Below are 18,754 nucleotides of genomic sequence, written 5' to 3' on the forward strand. Positions count from 1 at the left end.
TTTTTTTATTTTTTGGTTTATTGAGACAGTTTTACTGTGTTGCCTTGGCTGTCCTGGAACTCATTCTGTAAACCAGGCTGGCCTTGAACTCACAGAGATCCTCCAGAATGCTGGGATTAAAGGCGTGCCCCATCACCAGTCAGCTTATCCTTTTTTTTTTTTTTGAGTCAGAGACTTATATATCATCCTGGGCCAGGCGTGGTGGCGCACACCTTTAATCCCAGTGCTTGGGAAGCAGAGGGCAAGTGGATTGCTGTGAGTTCAAGGCCAGCCTGGTCTACAAAGCGAGTCCAGGACAGCCAAGGTTACACAGAGAAACCCTGTCTCAAAAAACCAAAAAAAAAAAAAAAAAAAAAAAGAAAAAAAATATATCATCCTGGTCTAGAATTTTCTGTGCTGCCCAGGTTGGCCTGCTCTGTGCTAGGATTATAGGCATGAGCCACTATCTTTTCTTAAATACATTGATTTTAACCCTTCATGGAATTCTATCACATCCCAGTGAAACCCAAAATCCAAGCAAAGTTTACCAGCTGATACATGACCTTGGTCCTGGCTGTGTTTTCCATCATAATTCTTTAATGGGGCCTGTTTCAGCCACTCTGACTTCCTTGCTTCTTCTCCATGCCAATCAAATCCATGTATCAGAGCCATTGTCCTTGCTGTTTCTCATCTCCACTTATTTCTGCTTCTCATTAAATTATCGAATTTTTGCTTGTGTGCTGTGTCTGCTAAGAGGCTGTTCTCCCTATCCTAACTAAAAGAAAATCCCTGTATCGCTGTTATTCCTTCATCCTGATTTATTTCCCATAATGCCACTTTATGGGACATCTTTTAATAGTTATTATTTATATATTCATATGTAATATACTTTGTTTTTTATTGTGTATTTCTATATAACACATGAACCGTATGAGCAAGAGACTATGCTTTGCTCACTACCACATTCTTAGCACCTAGAACGGTGGCTGCACACTGCTTGGTGTGCCTTTGTCAAATGAATGGATTTGGAGAGTCAGTAAATGAAAAGTACCCTATAATAACTCTAAGTGTTTACTTAACGTGGTGGGAATGACTTTCACATGTGGATTTATAAATGGTTTTTCTTTTCTACTTTTTCTTTTTTTTTTGGAGGGAAAGAGGCAGATCTCTCTCTGTAGCCCAGACTGACCTCAAACTCATGGCAAGTGTGCTGCAGTCTCCTAAGTGTGGCGATCACGGATATAAGCCACTGACTAAATCCAGCTGCGAGTTGTTGTTCTTTTTTTTTTTTTTTTTTTTAACGACAATCTTATATTACCTGTGAACAAATAAAAAAACAAAAACAAAAACAAAAAACAAAGATGCCACGCAGGCAGACAGCATACACGTGAATTCCAACAGAAGCTGGGCAAATGTATGAGACAAATGATATTCTACGTAGACTATACAGCATAATAGTTAAGATCAACCCAGCGCTTGGCAGCAGTGAGATTCTAGGTATTCCAGCGCCTAGATTTCCTCAGCTGGACCATGCGGGCAGTAACAAAGTTGTTTTAGGCGAGCCCATATGTGTAACTCGCTTTGTTCAATGCCTGGCATGCAGTGAGGAAGGACTCCACAGATGGAAGCTCTTATAAGAATCTATAATAGTAGTAATAAGAGATTTTGGGGGGACATACCTAGCCCTCAAGATTGACATCAGAGTGGACCACCACATCATCTTCCATGTGGGCATCTGAAGCCCAGAGAGGGGATGGATCTTTCCAAAGAAGGCAATTTCGACGTCCCAGAAGCATCGGAATGAAAAAGACCCTCTTCATCCCTCAAGCCATTCAGTAGTCAAGGTAATCCATGAGTGGCAAGGCACGGCCCGGGCTCGCCATCCTCTGGCCCAGTGCCTGGGCAGCCTCAGTTTCCCCGCTTGCAACAGAACTGGAGCGGAACTGTAATGAGAAAATCCAGGCTGAACAAGCCGGAGCCACCTTAGGCCACGGCACCGGGATGCCTGTGGCGGCGAGGAAAGAGACGACAAGTCAGACTTCACGGCTCGCCGGCCAGCGGCAAGGTACCACACTCCCCATCCCGGGGCAGCACCAACGGGACCCGCCCGCGGCGGCCGGAGTGGAGGCGGGGCAGACGAGGCGTGCTCGCTACCGCGCAACACGGGGCCGCGCACGTGATTCGGGGCCGCGCACGCAGGCCTAGCGCGCACGCAGAGAGCCCGCACGGCGCGCGCCGCGGGAGGTTCTTGGTCGCGGAGGTGCTAGACGTGGCGAGGTGAGGCGCGGGACCGGGCGACGGGAGCGGAAGCACGCGGGGTCACGAGGTGCGGGCCGCCGCTGCCGTGACCACGCGGCAGGGGAGGTTGGTGCGGCCAGGGGAGTCCCGAGCCGGTTCCCCACGCGGCGGGCGGTGCGGTACCTCTGTACGCGCGGCTGTGCGTTGGAGCGCGGCCCCGGCCCACCTGACCCGCCGAACCCCCACGTGGGTCTCCGCAAACCAGTGTTTAGCACCGTTTTCTAGCCGAGGCCGGGATACAGTGACTTGCCCAAGATCATGCAGCTATAAGGGGTGCCATCTGCACAACACCCAAGCCCGGGACTCCCGTCTGCCCTTCACGGGGTCCTGCCCTTCGTTCCATTCCCTGCTCCCCCTAATAATTTGAATTGTAGCTCATCCCGCAAGGATGATAGTGTCGCTGCGTGTTTTGTTTTGTTTTTTGAGACAGGGTTTCTCTGTGTATCCCTGGCTGTCCTGGACTCGCTTTGTCGACCATGCTGGCCTCGGCCTCGAACTCACAGTGATCCCCCTGCCTCCGCCTCCTCCTGAGTGCTGGGATTAAAGGCATGCACCACCACGCCCGGCACGTGGTCTTTGAAGAAAAAAAGAGAGGAAGAAAGATTTTGTTTTGTGCAGCATTGTGTTTTGTGACGTGAAGTGTTTGTCAGAGCGTATTCTAGCATCCTTGACACAGTGGGAACTTCTATTGATAGGGCCCTGCTGTTCACCAGCTGTAAAAACATTGTGCAGATACCCCAATTTTGAGCACTTCCTTTCCTTGGGGGCGGGTGCAGCCTGTGTCAGGAGATTGTTTGGATTCCAAATTATATTCCACATACTGTGATACCATTCAGTACCAATTGTTTTACTCTTGGGTGTATAATGTGCCTTCCTTAAATTCATTTTTTAGGCCATGTATTTCAAGCCAACTTTGAGCTTAAGGAAGCCAAGAATTTCCTTGAACAGGAGTTCAGGGGAGGCAGGGGATCCTCCTGCCTCTGCCCCTGGAGTACTGGGTTTACTTGCATTATTTGGTGCTGGAGTTTGAATGTAAGGCATTCTTCATGCTTAAACACCCTATAGCTGAGCTACTGGACCCCCAACATTCATTCTTCTTCTAAGACCCAGTTTTCTTGGAAGTATACAGAGGAAAAACCCCCACCCAAAAAAGCAGCCCCCCAAAAACATTGGCCCTTAGTCTTATTAGCTAAACATCAGTCCTCAAGCTAAGGTAAATTAGCCTTTTATAGAACTAACATTTATTTGTCCAAATTGATGTGTGCTTTGCTTTGGTTTTTTGCTTACTTGTTTGTTTTTTGAGACAGAGTTTCTCTGTGTAGCTCTGGCTGTCCTGGAACTCACTCTGTAAATCAGACTGGCCTCCAACTCAGAGATCTACCTGTCTCTACTTCCTGAGTGCTGGGATTAACGGCGTGCCTGACCACTGCCTGACTTGTTTTGTCTTTTGAGACAAAGTCTCAAGCAGTCCAAAATAGCCAGGGCTGACTTTGAAGTCCTCCTGTTTCTACCTCCCTCTTGAAGGAGTAAATTACTGAACAATATATGTTGTGTAGGATTCCTTGATTTCCAGTAATAAAATTCAAATTTATTTATTTATTTATTTATTTTGAGACAGGGTCTCACTATGTAGCCCTGGCTGGTCCAGAGCTAACTGTGGACCAGGCTAGTCTTGAACTTGAACTCACAGAGACGTACTTTTCTTCTGTTTCCGGGGTACTGGGATTAAAAGGTGTAAACCACTACACCAGCAAGTTCCAGATTTTGTAGGGAAGATGTCCTTTAATTTGTGTGAAGGAGGAGGTCTGAGCATATTGCCATGTCGGTTCACCAGAATAGACCTCTGAACGCTTTTCTGGTCCCTGTGGCTCTTCTCTTTGTTCACAGGGGCTTGTTAATCTTTGGCCACTTCCGAAGTCTTGAGGAAGCTCCGTATCAAGGAAGATCAAACAGCAGTCTCCGTCAGAGAATGGACCGCCTGGGTTCCTTTAGCAGTAAGTACAGTGGGACAGCCCTCAAGTGGAGATGAGGAGCCAGCTAAGGTAGCCGGCCATCAAGGAAGCAACGCCTTTGAAGTTGAAAATGACGCCCAAGGGACCTGCGGGTGTCGCATCAAGTAAAACCGGGTGATGCCTGTTGTTTGCCTGCTGACTGTGATGCAGGTGCATCACTCCACGTCTTAGAATAAAATCAAGTTCGGTGAACCAGGCACCGTATGATTGATCTGTTAAAAAAAAAAAAAAAAGTTTTTTATTTTGAGCCCAGGGTTTCATGTAGCTTGGGCTGGCCTGGAAGGGACTTTATAGCTATGAACTACCTATTCTCCCAAGTGCTGGAGTTTCAGACACATACCATCATTGGATTTCATGGAAAAAGTGGTTTTCATTAGTGACCCAGTAAGAACTAGGAATGTATTTTTTAGGGTTTTGTTTTGTTTTGTTTTTGTTCCCTTAAAGGCACTCTGCGTTTTCCCTATGTATATTTAGAAAATTAGAATCTTTGGCTGCATCTAATTTTCTTTTTCATGTTACTAATGCTCCTAATAGAAACTGAAACTACTCCCGCCTTTTTGGTTTTTCAAGACAGGGTTTCTCTGTGTAACTGAGTTGGCTGTCCTGGACTCACTTTGTAGACCAGGCTGGCCTCAAACTCTCCTCCTCTTCCTCCTTCTTCTCCATTCAGTTTTGTTTATATGGTGTCTCTTGTAGCCCAGGGTAGCTTTAAATTTCCTATAAAGCTGAAGATGAAGCTGGCCTTGAACTATTGATTCTCCCTCAACATCCAAAGTGCTAGGATGATGGGTGTATACTACCACGCCCAGCCAGTGTATATATTGGCTAGCCTGGAACTCACTATGTAAACCAGGCTGGCCTGAACTCATAGAGATCTGCCTTCCTCTGCCTCTGCCTCTTGAGTGTTGGGATAAAAGGTGTATGCCACCACATCTGGTCAGTTTTTTTTTTGACACAGAACAATGCATCACATTCCCTTTATAACTGAAGCGTTTCCCTCTGTTCCACCCCCTTGCAGGTTAACATTGTTTTCTCTAAACAGATGGCACAGACTTTACGGAGAATACTTCCCTTCTCAGGCTGAGAGCCCATCTGGGACTCAGTTGTCCCAGGCTGCTGCTCTTCCTCCCTTTCCCTTTTCCATAACCAATGACATTGGCACAGCCTTCTGGCTCTGCGGCAGCATCGACTCTGAAGAGAGAATGACTGGTTATCATGTCAGTGGCTGATCACAGATTTGATTATCTTCCAAACCTCACATCTAAACATGTAAAAGAAATAATACTCCCCCACCCCTCCATTTCCACTCTTCTCTCTCAGGTAATTTGGCTGACATCAAATTTGCAGTATATACAAGCCTGGCCTGGAATTCCTGGTTTGCTCTCTACCGCCCAAGTTCTAGGATTCTAGAGAAAAAAAAACCAAAAAATCCTCATCTCTAGGGAAGACTATAGAACCATACTTCTTTAGAGTGGGGAGGAGGAGTTCACGTTAACAGTGCACCTTCGAGCCAGGCGGGGGTGGGTGGGGTGGTGGGTGGGGGTTGAGGGGTGGGGTGGGATGGGGAGCACGTCTTTGTTGTGCCAGGTGCCTCTCAAATGGGATGGGCCCCAGTTAACTTCCACAGCCACAGACAAGGCAAACACCGGGAGCCCTATTTTACATTTAAGGCAACTGTAGAATGGAGAAGTCGAAGCAACTTCCCCCAAATCGCTCCGCTAAGGCTTGCTTTCCTTAAGCTATGCTGCCTTTCCAACAGAAGGCTGTCTTTATTGATCAAGCCTGGAATCCAGCGCATCAGTATACATCAGAAATCCTACCGGGCACGGGACTTCAAAGATGACAAATACAATAATGATGACTCCACTGAGCAGCAGAGTAGCAGCAATCAGAGCCTTAATTACGATGCTCCATTTCTGCCTTTTCTTTAGGTTCACATCTGTGTCTAAAAGGAAAGAGGGGTGGAGGGGCAGGAAGGAGAACATGAGCGAAGTGCACCGGGACTGGATGGTTTCCTTGCTCACAGACTAATCAGGGACAGCCTAACTCAGAGACAGAGACTGAGTTTCCAGCTGGGGCTCGGAAGCAGGTGTGGGTGGCCTCATGGCTCTTCTCCAGCCTCTCTCATGAATGAGCCACCTTCCCTAGGATGCAGGAGTCTCCAGTCATGCATGGCTGGTTTGTGCACTTTTCTTGGGAAGAAAAGGCTTGGGTGTACAAAGAGTGTTTAACGCACCGTTCCCAGCCAGTCCTCTTGAGGTTCCCAACCTTAAAAACAAAAGCCACAGCTTCCATTTCGACCACAGGAAAAAAAAAAAAGAAAAAAAAAAGAAAGATAAAAACAAACGCACACCTTTCACCTTAGTGCTCAGGAGGCAAAGACAGGCAGGCTTCACCTCCAAGGCCAGCCTGGTCTATTTAATGTAGCCAGGCTAGCCATGGCTACATAGTGAGATACTGTCTCAAAAAGAAACAAAAGCAAACATCCCCTTTCCTGTCTTTTTTTTTTTTTTTTTTAAGGCGTGTATAGGAAGAACAAAGGTGAATTGTCACTGCTTTTGAATCATAAGCCAAATCCAGATCAAGAGATTCATATCTACTGTGAAATTACTAATCTCATATTTACTTTTCTACTGGTATGAACCAAGGTTGTTCATATCCCCAAACTTGAATCTTGGCCAATTTAGGGAGGGCTATTTTTCAAAACAGTGAAGATGAAAGCATGTGGTTGGTTGGTTCTCTGTTAATAATTGCTTACTATTTCAATATTATACATCTATACACACTGGTATATGGCTGGAATCATGCACCAGTTGGATTTAGTCTGTCTCCAAAGCTGGCTTCAGGGTGAGTTTGCTTTCATGGAACTAACAGATTATCATCTTTTAAAAAAGGATTTGGTATTTTTATTTATATATATTATATATACATATATACACACATATACATATATATTACACACACACACACATATATTTCCTGTGTGAGTTTCTTTGTACCATGTGCATGCAGGTGCCCTCAGGTGTCAGGTGTCATCAGATCCTTTGGAACTAGAACTACAGGTGGCTGAGAGCTACCTGACTTGGGTCCTGGGATCCAAAGCTGGGTCCTCTATAAGGCATCTACAAGATGGTTCTTAATCACTGAGACATCTTTCCATCCCCAAGGTAAAGGATCATCGACTGTGCCAAACTACAGATGTTTTAGGGAACTTCCTATGGAGAGCATCCCCCACCCCACCCCATCGAAACATGAAACAGCTTTTATTTTTTCCCAGACAGGGTTTCTCTGTGTAACCCTGGCTATCTTGGAGCTTACTCTGTAGACCAAGCTGGTCTCAGACTCAGAGATCCACCTGCCTCTGCCTCCCAAGTGCTGGGATTAAAGGTACACACTACTACCACCCAAAAAAAAAATTTTTTTTTAAAGATAAAATAACCTCTCAACTTCCAGGAAATTCCTAGGAGACCTAGAGTAATAGTGGAGCTAAACTGTCTCTTTTTCTTTGTATTCTTGTTTTAGCCCTACTTGATTTGTACCTTGTGTCAAAAGGATGGGAAAAGCCCCAGTGCTTGTCATTTTCCCTCCTTTATTTTTAGGCGTTGTGGAGGTGGTGGGGATGGGCACTGTCTCTGATGAAGCAGATCGATCCTTCGCTGGGTTGACCATGCACTGCGAGAGCCCCGGTAGAGAAGCTGTAAAACAAGAGAGAAGCAGCTGTAGGACAGCATCGCCCTGCCTCGGCGTTACCTGATATAACCCTAGCCCTACTCACGCCATACTATGTTTCTAACTGTGGCCCCGTTGACCTGCACGTTCCTAGGGCTTAGGCATAGGCACGGAATAATGCCAAGAATAAATGAGGACAGAGATGCTTTAAAGGAGATATGGATTAAATCCCCAGCAGGCCTTTGACTAGGATCAGAGGGAAAGAATGAACCATATCTTGCTTGCCCATCCTTCCTGCGGTCATAATAATAATATGGGTGGAGGGTGTAACACTATTGAGTTTCCTTGGTTAACAGAGGAGGTTCCAAAGTCCAGGGAAGAACATGCCTTTGCCTGAGTGACTGCTGCAAAGGTCTGCCTAGCTCACTGAGAAGGCAGTGAGAAAAGCGAGAGGACCAGAAGACAAGAAAGGCACCCAGCTTCATGTTCTCCTCAGTTTCATCCATTTAATGTTCAAAAACCAGCGTCTATTACGTGCCAGGCACTGCCTCAATGCTTTATATCATAGTAGCAAGAGAAGAAAGACGCCAGGAGCCAGGACAGAGGGAGCGGAGACAACGCTGACTTTCATACATCTTATGGCTGAGGGTAGTGGCACATGCCTGTAGTCTCAGTACTCAGGAGGCTAAGGCAGGGAGACAATCTCGAGTTCGAGGTCAGCATGGACTACGTAGGAGTACCAAGCCAGTCACGGCCAAATAGCATGACTCTGCCTCAAAAGACAAAGAAAAAAGTTATCGTTTATTAGGATAGTGCTGCTTAAAATATTAAAACTAGAGATGGGCATAGTGGCACAAGCCTTTTGATCCCAGCACTCAGGAGGCAGAGGCTAGCCTGGTCTACAGCGTGAGTTCAGGACAACTAGGGCCACATAGAAAGGCTCTCTCTCAAACACACACACACACACACACACACTCACACACACACTCACACACACACTCACACACACACACTCACACACACACTCACACACACACTCACACACACACACACATTCACACATACACACACACTCCAAACCAAAACCCAAAATAAAAGAAACAAAAACTCTAGAACAAGAAGCCAGTTGTGGTAACTCATACCTGTAATCCCAGCACCAGTGAGACTGAGGCAGGAGGATTACCAGGAGTTGGAGGCCATCTTGGGCTAACTAGTGACTTCCTAGCCAGTCTGAGCTACATAGTGTAAGGCTCTGTCTTAAAAGTCAAATTTAGAGCCGCGTGGTGGTTGGCGCACGCCTTTAATCCCAGCACTTGGGAGGCAAAGGCAGGAGGATCTCTGTGAATTCAAGGCCAGCCTGGTCTACAGAGAGAGCTCCAGGCCAGCTAGAGCTGTTACACAGAGAAACCCTGTCTCAAAAAAAAAAAAAAAAAAAAAAGTCGAATTTAGGCATGGGAGAGATGGCTTGGTGGCTAAGAGTGCTTGCTGCTTTTGCAGAGGACCAGTACCGCACTCATAGCTGCCTGTAACTTCAGATCCAGCCCTCTTCTAGGCTCCACTGGCATCCATATATATGTGATACACATTTATACGTTCATGCAGGGAGAAATACATGAAGTAAAAATAATAAATCTTTAAAAAACCAAAACCAATATCAACAAAACCCATAGCCTGCAAGCTAAAGTGGTTTGTAGTTTGAGCAGTATTCATAGGCGATGGTTGGGCCACCTGCAGTATAGGCTGAGGGAAGTACCTTAGGTGGAGGGGGACAGTGGGAATGAAGCCCCAAAGGCAGAGTGTGTCTGACATGTTATCTTTGTAGGGGAGCAGTGAGGCAGCCAGCAACCAGCACGAAGGAGGGAGGGAGGAGGGGTGGAGAAGATATACACTGTAGGCTCTGTGTGCCACGCTTTGGAAATAAGGATTTGTTGCAAGGTTTTGATCTAAAGAATGGCGTTTGGGGCAGGGCGTGTTATTACTTTTTTGAGATGGGGGTCTCACTCTGCAGCCTAGCCAGGCCTCCGACTCTCAGCAGTCCTACTTTGGCCTCTTGGGCGCTAGGATTCTGTCTGTGAGCCACTGTGCCCAGCTAAGCTTCATTTCAGCTGGCTACTCGCTGGACCGCTGCATTAGAAATGGGACTGTCGTGGGACAAGCTAGAGGCAGCCGACTTGGGAGACAGCAGGTGAGACGTGATGGGACGCAGACTAGGGATCAGTGAGGAAGAGCAGGTGGATTCGGCTGTGGCCTACAACCAGCTCCACCTGCTTACAGAGAGCTTACAACTCAGAGAGCGCTGGTTATCCCCCTCCAAACCCTTTTTTTTTTAAAGACAGGCTGTGACTATGGAGCCCATTACTACCATTGGACTCCCTGCATCCCCAGACTGGCCTCAAAAATGAAGAGAGACTCCTACCTCAGGTTCCCAACTAGTGAGGTTATAGGCACGCAACCAAACCTAGTCTTCTTTTCAATTCAAATTTTATTATTTACGGGGGGGGGGTGGGTGCATGCCAAGGCATCCACGTGGAGGTCAGAGGACAAGTTTGTGAAGTTTCTCTCCTGCCTTTATGTGGGTGCTAGGGTTCAAACTCAGGTTGTCAGCTTTGCATCGTTGGACAGCAAGCACCTTCACCTTCGGAGCCATTTTGTGAGCCCTTATTCCATTTTACATGGTTTCTTTCCTTTTTTTTTTTTTTTTTTTTTAGATTTATTTATTTACTATTATGTATATAGTGCTCTGCCTGCATGTACACCTGCATGCCAGAAGAGGCCACCAGATCTTATTATAGATGGCTGTGAGCCCCCATGTAGTTGCTGGGATTTGAACTCAGGACCTCTGGAGGAGCAGTCAGTGTTCTTAACCTCTGAGCCATCTCTCCAGCCCTTTACATGGTTTCTTATCATTGCTTGTCTTTAGCCACCACCCCCCTCCTTGAGACAAGTTTTCTTTTTGTAGTCCTGGCTGTCCTGGAATTTGCTTCTGTAGACCAAGCTAGCCTTGAACTCAGAGATCTGCCTGCCTCTCTGCCTCCCAGGTGCTGAGATTAAAGGTGTGTGCCACCATCGCCTGGCTGCAGTCAGTTCTTTTAAGTAGTAACATATATACATTTGAAGATAAACAAAACTCACTTTGGACAAGTTACATAATTTCTGAGTTTCTGTTTCCTCGTTTGTAATATGATTGTAATAAAAAAAATACTTGCTGTATCTATTTCTTAGGGGTGTTGTAAAGATGAAAAGAAATTAGAAATCAGGTATAAAAACACTTTGCAGGCTGAAAGGTGGCCTGAAAGATGAGGGAAAGCCTAGAGATTGTCTGTCTAAGCAGAAGAACTCTGCTCACCCTAGCCAGAGGGATAATGGTACAGACAGATATGGCCTGTAATCCACCTCCTGAGAAATGTGACTTCAAAGTCACTTGGGAGACAGAGGCAAGTGAATCTCTGAGTTTGAGGCCAGCATGGTCAGTGGAGCAAACTCCAGGACAGCCAGGCTATACAGAGAACAACCTGTCTCAACAAACCAAAATGAATGAATAAATAAAAAAATTTTGGGCTGGAGAGATGGCTCAGTGGGCAAGGGAGATGGCTCAGAGGTTAAGAGCACTGAGTGCTCTTCCAGAGGTCCTGAGTTCAACTCCCAGCAACCACATGGTGACTCGCAACCATCTATAATGTGATCTAATGCGCACTGTATACATAATAAATAAATCTTTATTTAAAAAATTTAAAAATACATTTAAAAACCTGAAAAAAGAAAAGCAACACAAGAAGAAAATATTTGTCAGATGTGATTGCGCATCCCTTTAATCCCAGCACTTGGAGGCAGAAACAAGTCAATCTTTGTGAGTTTGAAGTCAGCTTGGTCTACAAAGTGAGTTCCAGGCCAGCCAGGGCTACACAGTGAGACTATTTCAACAACAAAGTAGAGACTATTTATCAAATGGGTGAAGCAGCCATGTGTGTGGGTGCACACATGTACTCTCAGCACTCAGGAGGTGTACGCAGGAGAACCAGGAGTACAGGCTTATGTTCAGCTACACAGTGAGCTGGGGCACCTGAGTGCCAGTTTCAAAAAGACAAAACAAGCCTGGCAGCGGTGGCACATACCTTTAATCCCAGCACTCGGGAGGCAGAGGCAGGTGGATCACTGTGAGTTCAAGGCCAGCCTGGTCTACAGAGCAAATTCCAGGACAGTCAGGGCTGTTACAAAGAGAAATCCTGTCTCAAAAACAAAAACAAAACAAAACAAAATCAGACAGGGTGGTCTATCTTTCTTGTGACCTATTAAAAACAGGTCTCCCAGCACTTGAGAGGCAGAAGCAGGTGGATCTCTGTGAGTTCGAGGCCAGCCTGGTCTACAGAGAGAGTTCCAGGACAGCCAGGCCTACACAGAGACATCCTGTCTTGAAACTCCACCCACCTAGCCACCAAAAAGCCCCAAAGAGGTCCCTATGAAATCTGAAGCCTGATGGGTACCTGGAAAGCTTCTAAATATAAATCTAAGCAACAGGAACAGGAAGTACATACTATATCCTAACTGTGTGCCCCAGTCCCCTTTGTGTTGCTGTGAGAAGACACCCTGACCAAAAGCAGCTTAGAGGCACTCTCTCCATCAACTGGGCTGTGGCCTCTGCCCCATCTTATGTTTCTTCCTGCCTTTCGTCTTTGATCCATGTCTAGTGATGGCCGTCTGTGCTGTGGAAAGTTCTCGTCCTTACAATTCCAAACTCTTACTTTGTTGGGGAGTACTTTCTTTCTTTCTTTCTTTCTTTATTGTATTTATTACATATGAGTGCTTTATCTACAGAAGAGGGCATCAGATCACATTATAGATGGCTGTGAGCCACCATGTGGTTGCTGGGAGTTGAACTCATGACCTCCAGAAGGGCAGGCGGTGCTCTTAACCACTGAGCCATCTCTCCAGCCCTGAGGGTACTTTCATTGATGTTGTCTGGTTGTATTTTAGACCCTTTCCTCTGCAGACTGACACCATCCAGTGTAGTGACTTCAGAGAGCACCTCCCCTATCTCTTTCTAAGCCTGACTATTTGCCTTGTTTTTATTCCTAACCTAATTGAGACCTAGCACGTCTTGGTGATTTAATGTGGTTTAAATTCAGAATAGGCATCTTCAGACTTTGAGAGAAAGCTCGTTTCAAAAATCCATTTATAAGACGGTTGTTTGGGATTTGTCATCCTGCTTTCATAGAAATTATGGTGAATGGTGATTAGGACCAAAGTAACCTACACACATCTATACAGTCTCTTTAGGGCCCTGGCTCAGGTTCTGGATCCCAGAGTCTCTGCCTTGAGAAAGCATCTGGGGGAAGGGGGAAGAGTCTTCCTCCAGGAAGGGGCTCAAAGCCCGGAGGCCACCCCTAAGGCAAATGTTTTCAACAGGGCAGGTTGGTCTTTGGCATCTTTCCTCCCCTTGAGCCTCAGTTTTCCTGGTTCAGAATCTCTAACAACTACTGTCCTCAAATACCTCAGGTCCCACAGTAGTACCACTCGGAGAACTGCAAACCGGAAAATGGCTTCAGGCCAGTGCTATGGTCAGTTCAAGCAGGGCATTGGAGTGTGAGAAGGTCCAAATGAACTGATAATCAGTGAGTTTTGTTTTTGTTTGTTTGTTTCTGGGGGGGACAGGGTCTCTCTGTGTAGCCTTGGCTGTCCTAGATTTGCTTTGTAGACCAGGCTGGCCTCACACGCACAGTGATCTGCCTGCCTTTGCCTCTGAGTGCTGGGATTAAAGGTGTGCGCCACCACGCTCGGCCACAAGTTTTGGGTTTTTAAGAGCCCTCCCACCTGTTATCAGTGGTAGTGTTTATTTAACTAGTTAATTCTTATTTATTTATTTAAACAGGACCTCATATAGCCCAAGCTGGCTTCAAACTTGATATGTTGTATAATGGGATTGCAGATGCACTCCACCATGCCTGGCTTTTAGTGGTAGATTTTTTTTTTTAAGTATAATAAAGTGAGTGAAACAGCTAAGTCATGTAGGACAATTTACTGCTCTCGAGCGCATCCTGAGAGGATGTCTGCCACTTATTTCTCAGTCTCTAGGTTTTAAAAGTTTATTTCTCCCTCTTTCCACTTGACCCTTCTATCCCCCAGTTTCTCTACATGTTGAGTATTTATTTTTCCAACAGTACAGCAACAGAGCCTAAACAATGGCCTTTTGCAAAGGGAGGACGTCCTATACGGATCGGTTGCTCAGAACCTGCTTGACAGAAAGGATGTGTAAAAGAAGAGGCTGGCAGAAGAACGGCTGCTATAGGGGAGCAAGCAGTTTCCCACAGGGCAGTGTAGGCAGGAACGCAGCGGAACCCCCTACGTGGGGCTAAAAGAGCTGTCCACGCAGCAGTTCCGCTTCTTGGAATTTGTGCAGATGCACAGGAAAAAGGTATAAAGTCATTGTTTGTATTAACAAAAGGAAAGAACTAACCGAAATTCCCATCAAAGCCAAGCTAAGGAATAAATTGCAATATAATAGACTACTACTATGAATGAGGCAGTGCTGGTGACACAATATTCTGAGAAATAGGACTTGTGCTTAGCCTGTTCACGGCCTTGGATTCAGTGTTCTCCAACCCAGCCACATGTAAGTGGATATGGACATGGGACAAACCCACGCATGTGGAAAAGCCAAGGTGCAGAGCAGGGTGCATGGTGTGGCACTGCCTATGCTTTTCACACGTGTAGGTGAGCCGGCTCTAGGGTCTCATGCCTGTAATTCCAGCACTTGGGAGTTAGACGAAGTAGTTTCAAGAGTTCAGGGCTAGCCCTAGATACATAGCATAGTTACAGGCCATCCTGGCCTATATGAGACTTTCTCTCCAAAGGGATTGAGGAGTGGGGAGAGGGAGAGAAAACATATGTCATCCTATACATGCTGTCTTTGGAAGGCAATACAATAGGTACCAGTGGTCCCTTTCATCCCCAGGGACAGAAGACTGGAGGACTGAGAGGCAGGAGGAGGGAAGATTACTTTTCACTATAAATATGTGCTGTTTTGTATAGCTCACTGTGAGCATGAAAAATAAACAAAATTCACAAAATACTGGGTGTTGTTTTTTTAATTTTTGGTTTTTTGAGACAGGTTCTCTCTCTCTATATGTAGCACTAACTGTCCTGGAACTCACTACGTAGACCTGGCTGGCCTCAAACTCACAGAGATCTGCCTGCCTCTGCCTCTGCCTCCTGAGTGCTGAGATTAAAGGGGCATGCCCTTTACTTGGCCCACAAATTACTATTAAAAAGAAGACCCGCCCACCAGTGTGGTGGTGCTTGCTTTTAATCTCAGCCTCAGGAGGCAGAAGCAAACAGATTGCTGTAAATTTGAGGCTAGCCTGGTCTACATTAGTATTTATTGGCCAGCCAGGAATATGTGTGTCTGTGTGTGTGTGTGTGTGTGTGTGTGTGTGTGTGTGTGTGTGTGTGTCTTGTATAAAAATTAGATCTTATGAATCACAGAGTACTAGAGCTAAAAGGTCTTAGAAATTAGCAATAGGGGCCTGGAGCCAGTGAGTTGGAGTGGCACTTGCCACCAAACCTGAAGACCTAAGTTTGGTCTGACTCCCAAAGGTGCCTCAGCTGTGCTCTAACATCCATACATGTCCACGCCTACACACACAGACACACACACACACACACACACCTACACACACAGACACACACACACACACAGTAAATATATAAGTATAATTTCAAATTCTTATCAAAGGAATTAGAAAACGGGTTCTCAGAGATGACACTGATTTTTTCCCAAGAGGAGAACAGTATGTTTCACTGTGGCTTTGGCTGCTACTAAGCAAACACTGGCCACCACAACTTTAAGTTAGTGCCAACTTACCTCTATCAAGCCATCTGATCTCTTTACCTGTTAGAAGGAATCCATCCTGAAACTGGAGTGCGGGCATGAGGTGACAGCTTGGGGAAGTGCTGTTTCTGTGGGGGGCAGCAGCGACTCTCAGGTTCTTCAGAGTGTACCTGGTCTTCGGCCTTCTCCCGGAATGTACAAGGTGGACCCCCACTCTCCTCCCGGAGCCAAGGCACTGCAGGGTCGCTATAGTCTGAGGCTGGATGATGCCTTTGACGTCTGTGTGAATTTCTGGAAGAACTAAACAGAAAAACAAAGCTGGCTCTCAACCTGCGCAGTGTCCAGATAACCCGCTTCTGTTCATGACTCCTGGCAAACCCCACAGCTGCACTTTGCCCTCCTGTGTGTGGCTCACCTCCTCCTCCGTCCGTGTTTATGGTACTAACTGTGTAGGTGCTGCCTTTCTTTCTGCATGAAGTCCTAGGAAAATAAGTGAGTGCAGTAAATCCAGCACGGAGAAATGTTTATAGACGGTTTTCTTCAATGCAGACAGGGCTGAGTGCCATTTCCTTCTTTCCTCCTCCCCATCTGATTTATAGTGTGGAGATAAAGCATCTTTTAAATTTTAAAAATTTTTTATTCTATGTATATGAATGCTCTATCTGCATGTACACTTGTATCAGATCTCATTATAGATGGGTGTGAGCCACCCTGTGGTTGCTGGGAATTGGACTCAGAACCTCTGGAAGAGCAGCCATTGCTCTTAACCACTGAGCCATCTCTCCAGCCCTGAGATAAAGCATCTTTTAAAGGTTAAAAAGACAACCCTGGGATGGCAAAGTGATTTTCTGGGGAGATCTCCATTCCCTACCTCTTATTACCAAATCCTTGCTGTGCCTCACATCCTTTGGGAAGAAGCTGGGGAGCTGTTCCACGTGGCAGCTGCTCTTTCTGAGGTCTAGGAAGGGAAAAAAAAAGGGGGGGGGTGTCAGGATACACTGGGTCCTCTCTCTTTAGAGCTCTGAGACATGGACTAGGTTGGCCTTGAATTCAGAGAACTCCCTGTCTTCATCTTCCAAGTGCTGGGATTAAGGGCATGCTCTGGTGGCCAGAGGAATGGCTCAGTGGTTAAGGGCACTGGTTGCTCTTACAGAGGACTAGAGTTTGATTCCCAGGCCCCCGCATGGTGGTTCAGAATTTTTCCTAACTCTGTTGCAGAGGATCTGGTGCTTTTTCCCTCCCTCCTATGGCATCAGGTATACGTGTGGTACACATATATACATGCAAGCCAAACATTCACACGTAAAATAAAATGAATAAATCTAATAAAAGATATTTCAAAAGTGTTCTCTACCACATCCAGCTTTAGCTGCAAAAAACAAACGAACAAACAAACAAACAAACAAACAAAACACCAGACTGTATTTCGCTCTCTAGCCCAGGATGGCTCTGTTCTTATGGCAATCCTCCTTCCTCCATTTCTCAAGTGCTAAAATTACAGGCGTGAATCTTCTTAATTTGTACAAGTATGCCATTGCTATACCTTCCACTATTTTGCTTTAACCCCCAACTAGCTAATTTTAGAGGAGAAATGTTTAGGAAACTCTGAAAAATACTATTTCAAAGTATTTTCCCTAACAGGATTGGGGCAAAGCTCTGTGGGAGAGTGCTTGCCTAGTATCTCCCCCCCGCTCACCGACACAGGGTCTCTCTGTGTAGCCCTGGCTGTCCTGGACTCACTCTGTAGACCAGGCTGGCCTGGAACTCACGAAGATCCACCTGCCTCTGCCTCCCGAGTGCTGGGATTAAAGCTGTACGCCACCACCGCCTCTCTTGCCTAGTAGCGTGAGGCTGGCTTTCAAGCTTCAACACAAAACAAACAAAAATCCTCAAGTCTGTCAACAATTACGGACAAGCAACAAACAGTGCCAGTTCCCCTGCCCTCCCATATCACCTTTCCCTCAGCTCTCTCCCATCAGCATCTCCCTTTAAACTATTTCAGTGTCCCACCTCAAAAATGAAGGCAACATCTTATGAGGCATCATGACTTTGAGAGCTCTAGATGAGGCTACTTACAAACCTGTGGTACCATCTCACGTTGAAAGCTGTCAACCATGTTTTTATGTGATCCATGTAAGCAAGGAAAAAGAAAGCACCGTGCTCCCTGAAGACTTCTCATGAGACACATGGCTGTTTCCCTGGCCTTAATGACAAGATAAATGGGGCAGCTTCTGCAAGTACAACTTTTTGGGTATTGGCTACATCCCTGTCTGATGGAAGAGACTCCAAATGCTTTCTGGGCTTCCTTTTAGATGTTCCAGCATATCAGGCTAGAAAAGTACTTACCATTCTTGTGGGGATCATAGGATGCAATCATTAGGCTGAAGACTAAGATGGTATCCATGCCAACCTGAGCTCATGAGCACTTATTGCCTACGGCCCTCTCTTACTCTGTCTTACCCTCTTGCAGCCTTGCCTCTCGTTGCTTTTACTGTCCTGGAACCAAGTTTCACTCTCACTGTCTGGTTCTACCCCGACTATTTTTGCCTTGTTTCCTGAAGACCCAGGAATACAGCTGATTGGAGAAAGAGCTAAACCTGATTATTAATGATTGACTTTGAAGGCCTGCCCTGACTTCATTGCTGATGCCAACATTGAGAACTGTCATTATCTAGTGAAAGGGCATAAACACCTAGAGATAGGCTCTATAAATGCTTGCAGGTAGACACGTACTCGCTCACAGGCGTGCTTGCTGATGGCGGCACATCACATACACACCATCATTAAGAAATAAGGAGATGCCTATTAAGAGGTGCGATTTCTAAGAGAGACAAAGAGACCAGGATGGAATGAGTCAGCCTTACGCTGGGGAGAACGCCGGACGCTAGGAATCAGGAAAACAGAATTCTAGTTCAAGTCTATTTTGCCACCTTGGGGAAATTACTTGGTGACTCAGGGTCTCAGTTTTTCC

General features: G+C 46.0%; 1 protein-coding gene across 1 annotated transcript; it reads right to left on the reverse strand.

Annotated features, from left to right (window-relative positions):
• Positions 1-2,180: 2,180 nt before the first annotated feature.
• Positions 2,181-18,349, reverse strand: C16H17orf78 (chromosome 16 C17orf78 homolog). The gene is made up of 7 exons (XM_051158759.1): positions 18,130-18,349; positions 16,655-16,741; positions 15,844-16,083; positions 7,829-7,984; positions 6,110-6,234; positions 5,298-5,480; positions 2,181-2,498 (listed from the first exon to the last, which is right to left on the reverse strand). The coding sequence occupies exons 1-7, from the start codon at positions 18,185-18,187 to the stop codon at positions 2,181-2,183; spliced, it is 1,167 nt and encodes a 388-aa protein (XP_051014716.1). The 5' UTR covers positions 18,188-18,349.
• Between the last annotated feature and the right edge of the window lie 405 nt (positions 18,350-18,754).

Source organism: Acomys russatus, chromosome 16, assembly GCF_903995435.1.
Source record: "Acomys russatus chromosome 16, mAcoRus1.1, whole genome shotgun sequence".
In the NCBI taxonomy this organism is placed as follows: domain Eukaryota; kingdom Metazoa; phylum Chordata; class Mammalia; order Rodentia; family Muridae; genus Acomys; species Acomys russatus.

Excerpts from the sequence above, each read along its gene's own strand:
- C16H17orf78 (XM_051158759.1), bottom strand. The coding sequence starts at position 18,187 with ATGGATACCATCTTAGTCTTCAGCCTAATGATTGCATCCTATGATCCC. Across the intron at positions 7,985-15,843 it reads GGATGGATTCCTTCTAACAG|CTTCTCTACCGGGGCTCTCG; the intron begins GTAAAGAGATCA and ends CTTGTTTTACAG. Across the intron at positions 2,499-5,297 it reads CAATGTTAACCTGCAAGGGG|AAAACGGTGCTAAACACTGG; the intron begins GTGGAACAGAGG and ends GGCCTCGGCTAG.